The sequence below is a fragment of the Triturus cristatus genome, chromosome 11, assembly GCF_964204655.1.
Source record: "Triturus cristatus chromosome 11, aTriCri1.1, whole genome shotgun sequence".
NCBI lineage: Eukaryota > Metazoa > Chordata > Amphibia > Caudata > Salamandridae > Triturus > Triturus cristatus.
The window spans coordinates 404,143,251-404,159,864 of NC_140594.1; the positions used below are offsets into that span (position 1 = coordinate 404,143,251).

Below are 16,614 nucleotides of genomic sequence, written 5' to 3' on the forward strand. Positions count from 1 at the left end.
AGATCTTAGGGCTGGGGAGATGTGATCAGTTCTTTTTGTATCAGTGATCAGTCTGGCAGCTGCATTCAACAAAGCCATGAGCCGGGCCAAGGTATGTTTGGGGAGGCCACAAGGCGTTGATCTCCCATAGTCTAGTCTACGCAGGACAAGCGCTTGAACCACCTGCTTGAAGTCCTCTTGAGGAAGGAATGGTTTTAGGTTTCTAAGAAGCCTCATTTCGTAGTTAGCACCCTTACACATCTTACTAATGTTTTTCTTCATGTTCAAGTGCGAGTCTAGGGTGATTCCAAGAGACTTTGCAGAGTCAATAATAAGAGGGGAGCAATTGAAGGTAGTGAGGTGTTTTATTCATAGGTCAATCTCGGGGGTGTGCTTAGGAGGAGATATGAGAAGGAATTCTGTTTTTGGCAGTGTTGAGCAGGAGATGGTTCTCAGTTAGCCAGTTTTGGGTAATCATCAGGGAGGAACTGAGTGAGATGAAGTCTTCATAACAATTGATTTTCAGGTAAGGTTGCGTGTCATCCGCATACATATGAAAAAGAATGTTCATAGAATTAAGAGCGTTCGCTAACGGTTCCAGGAAAATATTAAAGAGTATGGGAGAGAGTGCGGACCCTTGCAGGACCACCATGGAGACTGTAGATGGTTGGGATGGTGTATGGTTCACCTTAACTCTTTGGGATCTATTGTGAAGGAAGGACGCAAACCATTGCACTACCCGACTGGAGAGGCCCATCCTGTGTTCCAAAATGGCTAAGAAGATATTGTGATTAACCATGTCGAATGCAGAGGAAAGATCAAGGAGGATTAGTAGGCAGGATTCGTTATGGTCTAACATTTTTAGGATGTCATCCATGATGAGAAGGAGGGCGGATTCTGTACTAGGACCGCTTCTAAACCCAGATGGATGTTGATCCAAGAGATTGAAAGTCTCAATGCGCGAGCAGAGTTGCGATTGGACGCATTTTTCAAGGAGCTTAGCCACAGTAGGGATGTTGGAGATGGGAAGAGAGTTGTTGAGGTCAGATCTGTCCGCATCAGGTCTTTTGAGAATGGGTGAAACCTGAGCTGCTTTTCGACATTCAGGGATCTTGCCTTGAGATATGGAGGTGTTGACAATCTTTGTCCAGATGGGGATAAGGATAACCTTGATTTCTTTGAAGACAGACGGAGGCAATGGGTCGCTGAAGTGATTAGAGTGGTTAATGTTCAGAAGAGTTTTGTAGATGTCATTTTCACTGAGGGGAGAAAAGTTGCTCCAGGTGGCCATGTTCTTGGTGCTAATACTAGGTGGCTTTAGACTCTCAGAGGGCAGGATCAGCCACACTCTCAGATGAAGTAAGTAGGGCACTCTTAGATTCAAGATCAAGACTGAGTTTAGTTTTTTCCATAAAGAAGACAGCCAGATTGTTGCATGAATGTGAATTGTCTGTTGAATCGAAGTGATTGGGTGCTCTTGACAATTTCAAAAAGTTTTTGGGGGCGATTTGAGGCTTAAGTAAGTTGGGCTCTGAAGTAATCGGCCTTGATTTTTTTATTGTAAGAACTCCTAACCGATCTCAGGAATTTTAGATGATAAATGGAAGGTTTGGATCTCCATAGACATTCAGCAGCTCTTAGCTCGCGGCGTTCAGAGTTTAGGTTATCATTGAACCAGGGTTTGGAGGGAGGAAGACAGAGTTATGCTCCGAGTCAGTACACATGGCCCCAGGCTTGGGGATGTTTAACAGCAGGATCTGGGGGCATGTTGACTAAGCACATCACCAGTATCTACGCTGAGACTACAACTCTATGCAAAACACTGTACTGAGAAGTTGCTAGGGTCAAAAGAGCTGGGTGCAGAGCCTGGCTGCATGGAAGACTCTGCACCCAGGGCCTGGCATGAATATGTTATGTTGACTGGACCAACGTTATAAGTCTCATGGTTCATATACTATAAATCAAGAACAATATCAAAATAAAAAGACAGCAAACCATGCCTTACGAATGCTAATGTGGCTGTGACAGCAGTCAAAGTGCCCAAAGAGAGAACACAGCAGTTACATTTTTGTTTCTTAAGTTATTGCAAGTGGCTACTTGCAGGATGAGCTGGCAATGACTCACTAAGAAGAACATATAACAGAGTACTTTTGTGTGCTAAGTCCCACTTTGACTGACATTCTTGGAATAGGGTTTTTAAAATAAATACCATATTAAATTAATAAAAGAGACCAGCAGTTCCTCTCAATCGGCAACTGTCAGGTAAAAGGGCTGCATTAACTGCTGTTCCTTAGGCCAGCTCCGATTGTCAATCTGCTTAAATATAGAAATATCAGGCTGCTGAAGTCGCTTACCTCTATGCCAGGCATCACACAATCTAAACCCTTACACTGCGGGTAATCTTGTCACAACCGTCACAACGCTTAGCTTTTATGACAACTAGTTAGCCCCAATGAATGGCAGTTACCCAGGCTGATTACATACAGTGTTTTAATTCAAAAGGCAGCCTATATGTCCACAAAGCTTAACTTCTAGTACAGCTGGGTTGTAAAATTGTAAGGATGCATAGGCACATGTATAGCGATTAGCCAAGTCAGATTCAAACAATGCCTGATAAACAATTTGGTTACCAACAGAGCTCAGCTAACTCTTAGCCAGGCTGGTTTCACACACCATTGAGCTGTTAGACAGATTGGTAAGCCATAACTCAGAGCTGTTAGCCATGCTGTTAGCCCACAACCGAAGAGCTCCTAGCCTAGCGGTTTAAAAATGTGTTGCTTTTAGACAAGCAGGTTATATGCACAGACACTCTTCATGACTGTTAGCCAAGCCAGTTACTCACACCAATGTGCCATTATCCTGGCCGGCTACTCACATTGGGAAGGCACAGAGTTTGGGATAGAGGGAACCAGAGGGGGGATAGATCTGGGGGCAACAGGCCTCGTTGCCTCTGCCTCAGGGGTTGCTCTCTTGGCCAGGCCTAGAACATCACTTAACCTGGCAGCTGGAATGAAAAAGGTAGATAAGAACAAGCCATAGTGGAGGTAAGAATCAGACGGCATGAGAATGGACTCAGGAAAAAAACACAGCAGACACGAGGGCAGGGTAAAAGACGAGCAAATATTAAAATGGTAACCTGTATAATATTAGCACCTTCAGCCATATATGTGGACATCTTCCAATTGAACGGTACTGGAGTAGGTGGGATGGACTCTTTAAAGAAAACATACAATAGACTCCACCCACATATAAGCTTCTCCCTTTTTCATTTAATTTGCTCTTGCAAGGGTAATCTCCTTTGCTCTACTAATTAGTAAAGTATACATTATAGACAGGTTGGAGCCGATGTGACCACTAATGGCTTGTATTGTTAAAGGGGCTGACACACTATGAATACAGGCGTTACGACAGTGAGTAACTTTTATCTATCGTTAAATCCCAGCCACTTTTGTCCTAGGCATACGGATCATTCCCTTTCATGCAATTTAATGGAATGCAGTGTAACTGGCCTGGCTTACAATTAGCATACATAAACTTACCAGATGTTCCATGTATTCAGAGACATCATGTTTCAGCTCTTTGCTATCATTTACAATCCAATTCATTCTGGGAATTGCAGTTGCTTCATCTTAATTGAATACACTGGACTAAAAGTTTAGATTACTGGAAAAAATTGGAATCGAAAATGGTGTCCCAAATAACACTATCATCTGGTAAACTTAAGCATACTGTCTTAACTTCAAATATTATTGAGCAGCGCCTGACTCAAATGGGTGGCAACCCTGGATTCATTCATCCCCAAAACTAGACTCCAAAGAGTGGAACACAATGTGAGCATGGGCACATAAAAGAGTAGTGCTGACATAAAAAATAATTCTCCTATATACTACAACAACTGAGGTGGAGGATATCACTGTTTTGAGTAATGCCTTCAAAGCTTTGGCTTTTTAACCAGTTCACATGGAAAACTGTGCTCTGACTGAATTAGTGTAGGATTTATAAAAAAAAAAAAAGAAATTCTCCCAGGGTTCTCGCTCACCCCACTCGCCCAATCCATATGATTCTGGCACTAAATTTTCGGGTCTGCTTTTAGCTTCGAGAGCAAAAACCAAAGGAAATGATGGACGGACTGTTGAACATTGCAAGCACTCACCCCCAGTCAACTGATCTGGGTTTCATCCATCACCGTTCTTTAGCCCACTCTGCCACCCCAGTTCAGACATGGCCATATGCAAATCAGTCTGACCCTGTGCCTCATGGGAACAGTCCAGCCCGAACTGCCAAGCCAGGTCTTCCCTGGACCGGAAACAAGCTTCCTAGGACAGGTTTCTGGCATTTCAGCCGTCTTCAGCCAGGCTTGCTTGAATCTAGTGGCAAAGTGAGCAAGGGACTCACGTCTGAGCATACCCTGCCAACTTATGGCGAACACAGCAAAAACCAAAGGAAATGATGGACGGAGTGTTGAACATTGCAAGCACTTACCCCCAGTCCACTGATCTGGGTTTAATCCATCACCGTTCTTTAGCCCACTCTGCCACCCCAGTTCAGACATGGCCATATGCAAATCAGTCTGACCCTGTGCCTCATGGGAACAGTCCAGCCCGAACTGCCAAGCCATGTCTTCCCTGGACCGGAAACAAGCTTCCTAGGACCGGTTTCTGGCATTTCAGCCGTCTTCAGCCAGGCTTGCTTGAATCCAGTGGCAAAGTGAGCAAGGGACTCACGTCTGAGCATACACTGCCAAATTATGGTGAACAAAGCAAAAACCAAAGGAAATGATGGACGGAGTGTTGAACATTGCAAGCACTCACCCCCAGTCAACTGATCTGGGTTTAATCCATCACCGTTCTTTAGCCCACTCTGCCACCCCAGTTCAGACATGGCCATATGCAAATCAGTCTGACCCTGTGCCTCATGGGAATAGTCCAGCCCGAACTGCCAAGCCAGGTCTTCCCTGGACCAGAAACAAGCTTCCTAGGACCGGTTTCTGGCATTTCAGCCGTCTTCAGCCAGGCTTGCTTGAATCCAGTGGCAAAGTGAGCAAGGGACTCACGTCTGAGCATTCCCTGCCAACTTATGGCGAACACAGCAAAAACCAAAGGAAATGATGGACGGAGTGTTGAACATTGCAAGCACTCACCCCCAGTCAACTAGCTTCCAGTCCATAACCCTATATACCTCTGATTTATGAAGAGTACTTTTATTCCAGAAGAACAACTTGCAAAAAAGTGGGGAATAATATTACTTTATCTAGAAAAAGCTAAGATTTGTGGTTCTACAGTACAACTTTACCCCTCATAAAAACAGGACAAGACTCCTTGGCTGTAAGAGGCTCCAGCTCCCTTACTGCATGAGATAAACTAACAGGAAGACAGTTTTCTAAGTCACTAAGTTGATATATGGGCACAAAGGTTTATGTGGCGGGGTATTTAGAACCACATTCATACCTAGTACAGGATGAGAACTAGTTAATGGAGCCAACAATATTGAGGGGCCTTCCAAATGTGAACCTCGACTTGTAACAAGTATAGTTTATGGCTGGTAAATTACAAGTCTAACTTTACAGAAGAGACAGGTGAAGGGTTGAGGTGAGCAACATGCTTTAATTTTTACAGGATCGTAATCACTATACCTCGGCGTATTGAAGAACGTTTTATTACTATTTATCGAGCATTACTTGATATACGCTAGCATATCAGGTTTGAATGACTTGCACAGCAGAGCATACTCATAGCCAATGCAGGATGAGAGCTACTTATTGGTGTAAACAATCTCACTGGACCTTCCAAATGTTTGATAACATCCTTGACTTGTAAAAAGTATAGTAAAAGACCAGTAAACTACGGCATGGCTCATTCTAGAGAAGAGACAGGTAGAGGTCAAGTGAATCGCAGAGGCAAGTAACCTGCTTTCATTTTTACAAGATCATGACAAATATATGTCTGGGCATACTGACATCTAAAGTGATGAGCTATTGGTTGCTATTTATTGAGCATTCTTAATATAAGCAGACACCACGGGTTTGAAAGGGTTATGTAGTAGACCATTTAGAAACACATTCATATCCAATGCAAAATGGGAGTTGGGTATAAGTGGAATGTCTGATCAAGGCACGAGGTGTGAGACAAAAGTCTTAGATCCACTAGATAGAAGTCTTGTTCTTTCTAAATGTGAGAAACACTCTCCTTCATAGCCAGACAACAAACTGGCCCAATGAGGGGTCACCTTAACATATTAAGGACAGGAACAAATATTTGCTACTACAGAAAACTGTCAGCTGAGACATCAGAACAGGAGAGACTACTTTAAGAGAGTCGAGCTGGGCAACTAAGATGCACAAGTGGCTTTAGAAGTAACCCCACCTGGGGACCATGAAAGCTACTGCCATCATGTGATGTCTCCTAGAGGTACCACTGTTAGCCAGTAGCAAGGCCATCAGCTAAGACTGAAGTTTGTAACTGTGGTGCAGTAAAAGCCTGTCCTGCAAATACATTCTTGACAACTGTAGACTAATTGCACATCTGGGGGCTCTGAAGCGCTCGCACATCAGAGTGACCATCAGAGTGACCATCAGTGCTTCCTTCTAAGGAGGGGCATGCATCAGCCAGCAATGGACCTCTAGCATGCAACAGCCCCATAGGTAGCACTAATATTTTAAACATGCAGGGGGTGTACCTCAGGACCACTGGCAAAACCTAGAATAGAAAAGGTTATGACAATCTCCATCTACAAAACAGCTAAGGTTGATGACAAACTAGGACATGGAAATTGGCATCTTAAAGTAAATGGATGACAAATGTTCACCTAAAGTCACCTGTGAAATGATATTCTGGTCTGCCTCTTTCTTTAAAGAGTTCACACAAGCAAGTTGGCCACTTTCAGAACAGATTCCTGCAGTGAACTTCAAAACAAGAAGCAGGAACAAAAAGAATACTTTCATTTCTTCCATTTCTTCTGCTTTAGGAAACAGAGGCACACATTTGTGGAGCATCTGTTGAATTCATGATTGTTGATACTATGGGTTTTGCAGAATCCTGGAAAGCAAGACCCTTCGGACTAAGGGACCTGGAGTCCAAAGAAAAAGTGGATAACTGGCTGTTATATCAGGAGTCCTATTTTCAACAGTAACTAGTTTCACACCAGTAAATGCACCACAAGAAAGAATTTCCTCGCACTTCTGAACATTGAAAAAAGAAGATTGGCCTGACAGGACTACCTGGCTGAGAAGGGGACTCCGCATGAGAATAAGTGGATCCGCCCACAGACTTCCAACACTAGGCGGCTATGTTCTATTACAGAGCTAAGACGCCTGCTTCAGTACCATCTAATGGCAGTACATCTCACACAAGCAAATTAATGGACAAGGCACATATTAATACAAAGGACAAGAGAGGGAAAAAAAGAAAAGCAGACAGCAAGGAAATAAGGTATGGAAAGTAATAAGACCCAGACAGGGAATGAGGGAAAGATGCAGAGATTGGTACAGAGGTCATAAGGAGATTGAACAACACAACAACATGGCCCTGGGATAAACCAGAGAAAGCACAGGGTGCCTAAAAAGTGATGAGGGAAAGACAGACCATGACACTAAAGAGATACTAAGGGAGTTAAAGTCTACTTCAAGTTCAGGTGTAGCGGATCTGCTGTCAGTCTGTCCTGGGATGTTTTACAGTGAAGAATTTAAAATAAGCATTTGCAATGTAATGGGTCTCCCATTTGTGAAAGTTATAGCTACTGGCATTGTAAATAGCAGTTGCGTGGAAAGTACACTGGCAGGCACTTCTTGGAAATGCTCGATGTAAATAACTAGCCGTCAAGGAAGCTGGCCTCATGAATGACTAGCTCCAGCAGCAATGGGGGAAAACATTGAAAATGCGGATACAACCCTGATGTTTTAGAAAGAACTTGGTGATAAGAAAAGAATAGTGTACATAATCAGCACATTTTATTATTTTCATCATAAACGTGTGTCTGAAGACAATAAGCCTGAACTGGACTTCAAGCAGGTTATATATATGCAAACTTATTAGCTCTGAAACACAAAACAACTGCAGCCTAAAAACAGATGCACACTTTACATTGTAACTTCTTGAATACAACATGCAATCTAAAGAAACTCATGTAAACGAAAATGGCGAACAGAAAAAAATGCTGATACTAAGAAAGTTTAAAAACGAACACATACGGTCGCACATACTCCTTCACAAATCTTTGCTAGTGCAACAATACAATTAAAGAATAATGTAAATGGTTTGCACTATAAAAAAGTAAAAGCAATAAACATGGTAATCCGAAAGTAGGGTTAGCAAACATTAATTAAAATGCTGATGCAACTCCAAAGCTAAAAACATGCTGATCAGACCAAACAAACACAATATTGTCATCTTGGTGCAGCTTTACAGGATTACCATATTTTACATTGTAAAGCTTTTAATACTACATGCCATATTAAGAAAGTCACACAAACAAAATGGAGAATGGAAATGATTGCTGATACGAAGAAAGCCGAAAAACAAACACATACAGTCACACAGACTCTTTTATAACACGGGAGGGCCAAAGTGCACGATGAGCAACAACAGGCGTGGAAACTGTGAAGTGCTAACAAGTGCCCAAATAAATAAAAAAAATGCCTATAAAAACAACATAGGAGTCTGAGGAGGAGGAGGATGAGGTTGGGAGGGCTGGTGTGGAAAAAATACAGACCCCCAGGTTGGGAGAAAACGTACTGCAATTTGGCTGGTACAGCCTCAGGGACTGCACTCTGAATGCAGCTGTTCGTGTAAGGAGCATGGGACCCCTCTTCGATCGTTATTGCAGAAGCACTAAAGTAAAAGCTAATAAGGGTGGGAGAAATCTGCTCCGTTAGCAAGTGTAGGACCTGGAGCACTCCCAACTGCCAACAAGCTTCCAAGTGCAAAAAGAAAATGTCTATAAAAAATAGCATCTAAAAGACACGCTAAAAAATAAACCATTATGGCCCGGGAAGTGCATTGTTGTCGTGGCACCAACACAAGCTCCCCAAACAAATCTGAAAAAAGTGCAAAAAAAAACTGGGTAAGAACACATGTAACAGCGGAAGTCCACATGGGAGGTTACAACAGTACAAAAGGATGGACTTATAAACACATTACCCAAACAAAAATAAGCATTTCGGAAGAACAGTCAAAGGAGCCAAATAAAAAGATGGGAAGAGCTTCAAGCCCATATTGCCAGATACAGCATGTCTCGAAGAGCCAGCGCATGCACTGCCTAGGCGAGACCTAACAACGTGCTAGATATTTCTGCATTTTCTGTGTATCGGTTTATTTTTCTCACAAAGAATGCATTTGCTTATTAGTAGTTTACAAAACTGAAAGTGATATTAGCTTTTTAGATCACTTCTTTCCAAGTCTCAATCAGTTGTTATTAAACGTGGTTTGGTAACTTCGGTTCTTTTGGAAAAATAAAGGGGCATGACTATGAGCGTGTCTGAGTTGCAGTTTGAAGCTTGAATGAGTATATTTTAGCTGCCTACGTTGGTGATTATCAGAAAGTATCTAATCTGGCATTATTTTGCCAGAGGGTTATGCAACTCCTCGATCTAGCTTTACCCTGGTGTCCTCTGGAAGTTGTATCCATTAATTGCAGCGCTTCCCCCTGGAATTCTAAGATGGATGCTGGGGCTGACTGCAGTGAGTAACAAGGCCCTATATGATTGTCCCTCTTGAAGGGACAACAACACTATACTTCTCACAGGGCCAATGAGAGATCACTGTGGGCACTGTTGGATGGCTGCAACAACTATTCCATGTCACTGGTCCTGATATGTTTACCCATGGTGGCTATGCTCCTTGAAAGATGTCCCTAACCAGGTGGTGAAGGAGCTCTGCTTTATTTTGCTTTCAACAGCAAGTTTAGAAGGTCTCATTTGGTCACAATATTGAGCATCAGGCGTTTGAGGTATGGAGCAGTACAGGTAATGTCAGGTTACAGTGTTGGAAACCCTATCATGACTGCTCTGGTGGCATGGATATATTTCACTACAGCTACATTCTTTAAGAGGGAGGCAAGGGTGCGAGGATTCAACTTTCTATTTAGAGAACTTCCATTTCGATTTGTGTATTGTTGATCTGTAAGTATTTGGGGTGTTAAAGTAATAAATATTTATAAATTAAGTGGCTATTGTGGTTGGAGTGGTGGTTTTATGAACAGTAATGGTTCTGACCGGAGTAAAATGCTTTTGTTAGGTGCCAGTTTTAACAGCCTGAGACAGCGTCCCAAAGAATAGTGCCAGGTTACGTGAGAGATTTGTGGCACACGGTGAGGTGAACGTCGTCCTGGTCATGGTGAAGCAGTGGATGTCCTGCCAAGGCTCAGGTGAATTTCAGTATAAGGTGGCAGTGTAAGATTTATGTTTGGGGCGTTGCTGTCCTGGGAAGGTTCATAGCGAGATGTTTGTTATTGTGAAGTTCAAAGGGAGGTCAACAGTCATGTTGAAGTTCAGAGTTATGTGGTGGCTGTCCTGGTGAAGTTAGGAGTGAGGCTTTGCATTTCATGATCATGGTCTGGGTGTGGTGGTGGTAATTCTGGTGAGATCAGGGCGAGGCATTAGCTGTTATGGTGAGAGTCATGGTTAGGTGGTGGCTCTCCTGTGATCTTAATGGTGATGATGGTAAAGGATTTGGTTGGGTGAGACATGTGGGACAGGACATGTGAGATAGTTTTGTTTGGATGGGATGTTCTGAGAATTGGTATGTGATGTGGGCTTTGGCTGGATCAGCTGATAGCTGATTGGGATGACAGGACTTCGGGTCTGATTACAAGTCTGGCTGTCCAAGGACCGCCAGATTTGTGATGGTGTGGTGGAGCTGTCCAGCAACTGCTGCACCTGCGGTCCAACTGACCCATTACTACTTGGGGTGGTTGGACCGCCCTGGGACCATCACCGCCGCCAGGGAACTGCTGTTCCCTGGAGGTGGCGCGCGGTCAGAGACCGCAATATGCTTTGCGGGAGCGTTGCGGTCCCACCAAGAATATTAGGAGTTTCTTCTACGCTGGCAGTGACATGACCCTGATGGAAAGCAAACAAAGGGGGCCCTAGAGGGCCCCCTGTGCCTCTTCTGCTTGTGCATGCACACAGGGGGGCATAGAATGAGCCCCCCTGTGTGCATGGACAAGAGTTCCTGCATGGCATGGACTTTTCAGCCCATGCCGTGCAGGAACCTTGTGAGGTGTCTCCATTATGGTGCCTTTTTCAAAGGCACTGAAGACTTTGAAGGCGCACCGCCCTGAGAACACCACGCCGCCCACCTACCAGACTACAAATAACTTATCAGGCGGGCGGTGGAGAGTCTCAGGGGTGAGGGGGCGCAGCGCAGTGCTGCCTGCCCTCGCACTGCCGAAACTCGTAATCTGGCTCATAGTGTTTTGGACACTGAATATGAAGTAGGTTTTGACTGATTACTTTTTCTGAGGAAAACTTTGGGTAGTTGTATTCCTGATGATGAGAAGATATGGAACAGTTTTGTTGTATTTACTGTTTGGGAAGGCAGAATGTGGAGTGGGGTTTGGTTGCATGGATACTTGCTGGATATAGGGCTGTCTTTAATTGCATTAGTCAATTGGATGAGCAGCATAGAACCTGACTTAATCTTTGGGGACATAGGCCTTTGGATGCATGAGATGTTCAAGAAGTTAGAATTGGCACACTTTTGTTGTTTGCAAAGATGAGGAAGACATTCATCAGATGAGTTTTTCTGGATATTTAGGTTTGTAAATGCTGATACTTTTCACATTGAACTCTAACTAGGGAGTATTTAACTATACATTAAATGTGAGACTTCTAGCCTTGCAAAGCTGGTGTTTCCCATCGATAATTTTTTTTTTTTTTTTTTGAAAACCTTTATTGACAGTTCAATAAGAACAAGTATGGGCCTACAACCCCCAGGGGCCGGCCGCTAAGCAATCAGAGCAATAACGACAAGTATAAACACAGGCAGCACTTCAGGGAGCAAAATCGTACTGCTAATACTGTGAACAGCGTAAGTAGGGCACCAGGAGAAAAAGGTTTTCATTTTATGATGAAACAAGGCAGAAGGATCAGGTGACAAGCAATTTTAAAACAACGATCACGGATATGCAGAGTAATGAACGTTAGCGATTTACAGCAATCTATTCGGTCAATGGCGCAAACACAAGAACATCAGGATGGAGAAAAACATAGTCTACAGCTGCGCCCACAGTCCCCTGCCAGAACTCCCCAAGAACACCCCGGAAGTTGTGAACACATGGAACGGCAACGAGGCATAGCAAAAGGAGGTGTATCACGCTGATCCCAGAAAAAGAAAGACAAAAAGAATCAGAGAAGAAAAAGGAGGCCATGGAAAAAGATGAAGGAATACAGAGTCCCCTCCCCCAACCCCCCACCCTGCACCTCTGCAGATGAGTACGGCCCCCCCCCCCCAGCAGTGTGCCTGTCGCCCTGGAACCAGACCCGAAATGTAGGAGAATAGGGAAAAAGAAGTAGGAAAGGACCCCCACCAGACGGGGGGGTAGAGAAAGTATTTATAAACTGGAGGAGGGCCTTCATAACAGACCCCCGGCTTCTCCCTCCCGCACGGTAAGGTTCCCCTAAAGTGAACAAGGAACAGCACAAAAACAATCTTCTCAAACCACGATGGGGAGCATTATGCGTCTATTGTGCCAGTAGCCATGTCAGGAGAGCACACCACCCCAAGCCCGCCCGTCCACTAGGCGACCACCCCCGAGGGGCCAGCCTCATCCCTGACCACTCAGTGGAATTCTGCCCATGCCAACCCCTCGACCCAGCACCATACCCAATGTTCCTAGGCAGAGGAATGTCCAACAACGACAGAGAAGCGACGCACACAGGTGGGGTGGAAGTCTCTGAGCATCAACACAGTCCGCCGCGTGAGGAAACAGGCTTCCAAGTGCTGCTCTAGGATCTGCACTGCACGCAAGGTTCAGGAAGGCAGAAGCAGCCAAAAGAGACATTAGTTGCTGGAGTTGTCTCTGGGTCGCAGGAGGGCATGCACGGGATGAGGCCACCACATCCCACTCAGGTCCAACGCCTCCGGGACAGATCAGGCCCTCAGAAGGTCGAACACACTGTAGCATACTGGCCGGGGCGTCCAGTCGTGTACTAACCTCAGGGGGGGCCGCCACAGCGTCCTCCTGCGCGCAGTGTGGGTAGACTCTGTGTTCATGCGGACAGGCGGGCCGCCACTGCCCCAACTCCGACGCCACACCATCGAGCTTACTCCCCAAGATCACGAAACCATGAACCAAGGAGGAGTGAAGAGTACCAAGAGCCTCGAGGAGGTCGCCGTACCCCAGCTCAGCTCTCTGTGATCTCGCCGCCACACTCCCAAAAATCGTGCGGCCCAGCGGACAGGATGGTAGGCTTCATCGACCCAAGATGGCCGCCAAGTATGCCCGACCCTCACCGGGGCCGGGACCCCAGGACAAGCGTCGCGATGTCCCCGTCGCGGGTGACCGGGTTCCGGGGGCAGGCAAAAAACTATCCGTGGTCACGGGCAACAGTCGTCCCCACCACGGACCAGCTCCCGTAGAAGTCCGGGGGCGGCCCGCAATGATCGGGGCAGGATACGGACGGCGGCCGGGCAGCTCACCAGCAAGGCAGGGGCAGTCACCGGAGGATCTAAGATTTGCACCCCCGGTCATGCACTCGGTCAGCTACACTGGGCAGTAGAAGTGACCACGCCGAAATGTAGGCCGAGTTTGGCACCGCTCCGGTGGGCCGACTCCACCCAGTCACCACCGGCCGCTGTTGTCGCACTGCCACCCGGCCACGGCGTCCACTCGATGTCCCGGCTCCAGGGCCGCACAGGCCGCAAAGTTCAGATGCAGTTTTCCCTGGCGATAGCACGGCTAGAAACCTCGGAGTCACACAGTCGGGAGCCCCTCTCCTTCAGAAACACGACCACGTAGCACAAGTTGAGGATCTCAGGCAGGATATCCGTGCGGGATGCGGAGGCTCACGGAGCCGGGGGTCTACGCTGCCGTCCCGGTCGCCATCTTGGCTCCTCCTCCTCCCATCGATAATTAATGAGATGCTACTTGAATCGAACTAGAGGACTAATGTAGTGAGCCGGACATGGGCGAAATGTTGTTCCAGATCATTAGAGCATGTACTGGGAGACTAGTCCTCTTTTTCTATACCTCCCACATTTCTTCTTTTCGATTCTGTTGATGTCTTAACTCCCTGCATGTAATAGCCTCTTGAGATGGTGAGTTCTTGATATAGGTATTCTCATGTGCTGAGTGTTACTCCTTAATAGGTGATCCAGCAAGTTTAGAAATGATGCAGGAGATTAGGGCAAATGTACTCTGAGCACAAAAAAAAACCTACAAGCATCACAAAGCACCTTACTAGGCAGGGATGGAGAAAGTGGCAGATCGAACAGTGGTAGCAAGGGCACAGAAGAAGGTAGGGCGTGGACAAGTAACACTTAAGACTCACACTTGCACGGCCAAATTATGCTTGCACTTCCAGGTCAGCATGGTAAGCGTCACCCTAAGATGCAGTTGCACAAAAGCTGTGAATGGCAACTTTAGCTGGAGTACGGGCTCTTGCTGCCATGCCCAATTGGCACCCATTTTGCACCTCTCAGCTTTTATTTTGCTTACCTCCTTTCTGGTCCCTTATATCAGGGCTTTAACTCTGCTGTAAATTACTCTTCATAGTTCTCTCTTATTTGTGTCATTTTCTTTGCAGGTTTTACTGGTCTCCATTTTTTGCTCCAGGGGACTAGTTTCAGTTTACTCAATCCAAAAGCCGGTAACCTCCATAGTCTGTGATACTGTTGACCAACCTCTCTGAGGGTTTCGCCAGGCAATATCGTCCGCTGTATCGAATAGTTTCTTACCTGTCGGTGTAGATTTGCAGCTTGAAGATCTTTCTGGATTCCCTATGCTGTGCATTATTCCGCGATCTTGTGGTTGGGTCCGGATTCGTAGTCTTTTCTTTGTTTTTTTTTGTAGCCCAGGTGGGCGTCGACGACCACCATTTGGTGCACCTCCCGTGACGTCGCCGTGCTTCCTGCGCAAGTCCCACCTTCGAGGTGCCATCTTCGGGTTCTTTTTTCCCTTTTTTTTTTTTTAACCCTAGGCGATTGATTAATTCTTCTTGTCCATTTTTCTGTAATCTTTCATTCCTTGTGATCTTTTCCATTTCACCCCCTCTTCCACCAGCCTCATCTTCCTGGCGGAGGTGGGTGGGTTCGCTAGTGAATCCAGAAAGATCTTCAAGCTGCAAAACTACACCGACAGGTAATAAACTATTCGTTTTGCAGCGTGAATCTTTCTGGATTCACTATGCTATGCATAGACTTTGTAGCGGTTTTCCTAATTTTGTGGCGGCTGGGTGGTAGATGAGCGTTGGTCGTTGAAAATGTGCTGAAGCACCTTCTGTCCAACCTGTGCTTCCTTGTTCATCTGAATGTCCACGCAGTAGTGTTTCGTGAACGTGTGCACAGATGCCCAAGTTGCCGCGAGGCATATGTCCTGGATGGGCGTGTTCGCCAGGAAGGCCACGGTGGCCCCTTTCTTCCTTGTGGAGTGAGCCTGAGGCCCCTCCGCTAGCTCCTGTCCAGCCTGTTTGTGGCAGAATTGAATAGTGAGGGCAATCCACCTAGCGATGGTGCCCTTAGTCACTGGCCTACCCATGAAGCTAGTAGCAAAGGACACAAACAGCTGCTTCGACTTCCTGAGTTCTTTGGTTCTCTCAATGTAGTGCATCACCGCTCTTCTTGCGTCGAGGGTGTGCAGGGCCTTTTCTGCCTTTGAAGTCGGGTTTTGGAAGAAACTTGGTATCTGAATACTCTGATTCATGTGGAACGCCGACACCACCTTGGGCATGAAGTGTGGGTCTGTTCTCAGGACTATTCTATCCTTGTGAATCTGAATGTAGGGTTCCTGTAGTGTTAGTGCTTGAAGCTCGCTCACCCTGCGTAGTGAGGTTATGGCCACCAGAAAGGCCGTTTTCATCGTCAACATCTGCAGTGTGGCCTTGTGAATAGGTTCAAACGGTGCCTTCATGAGCTCCGTCAGAACCACGTTAAGATTCCATGCCGGCGGCGGCAACCTTTTCGGGGGGGCCATCCTTTTGGCTCCTTCCATGAATCTCTTCACCACCTGCGAGGTGAAGAAACTTCCACCCTTTTCACCTCTTGTGTAGGCCACGATTGCCGCAAGGTGAACCCTTAGGGAGCTCGAGCAGAGGTTACTCTTTAGAAGGTGTGTGAGGTACCTCAGTACTGTTGAGTCTCTTGTCATTCTGTTTTGCAGGCCCTTTTTCCGGCACCACACAGTGAATCTCTTCCATTTTGCGCTGTAGCATTTTCGTGTAGTTGGTTTCCTCGCCTCCCGTAGCACTCGCATAGTGCTCGGAGGCAACCTTAGGTGTGCGAACTCTAGGTCTTCAGGAGCCATGCCGCCAGGTTGAGTGTCTCTGGCTCTGGGTGCAGGACCTCTCCGTTTTGCATTGAGAGCAGGTCCTTCCTCCTCTCAAACTTGTATGGATTGCCTTGTGCCATTTCTTGAATTTGTGAGAACCATGTCTGCCTCGCCCACTGCGGAGCCACTAGGATCAGAGTCATGTTGCTGGTTCTG

At 46.1% G+C, this 16,614-nt stretch overlaps 1 protein-coding gene across 50 annotated transcripts in view; it reads right to left on the reverse strand.

Moving 5' to 3' along the window:
• CAMK2B (calcium/calmodulin dependent protein kinase II beta) overlaps positions 1–16,614 on the reverse strand; it is a 925,878-nt gene that overhangs the window by 94,013 nt on the left and 815,251 nt on the right. For 24 of the 50 annotated variants that reach the window (XM_085635950.1, XM_085635929.1, XM_085635927.1 and 21 more), the window contains one exon: positions 2,855–2,983. The exons of the other annotated variants lie outside the window; for them this stretch is intronic. In XM_085635950.1, coding sequence (XP_085492076.1) covers positions 2,855–2,983 — 129 coding nt within the window. The remainder of the gene's footprint in view (positions 1–2,854; positions 2,984–16,614) is intronic. 50 annotated transcript variants of the gene reach the window in all.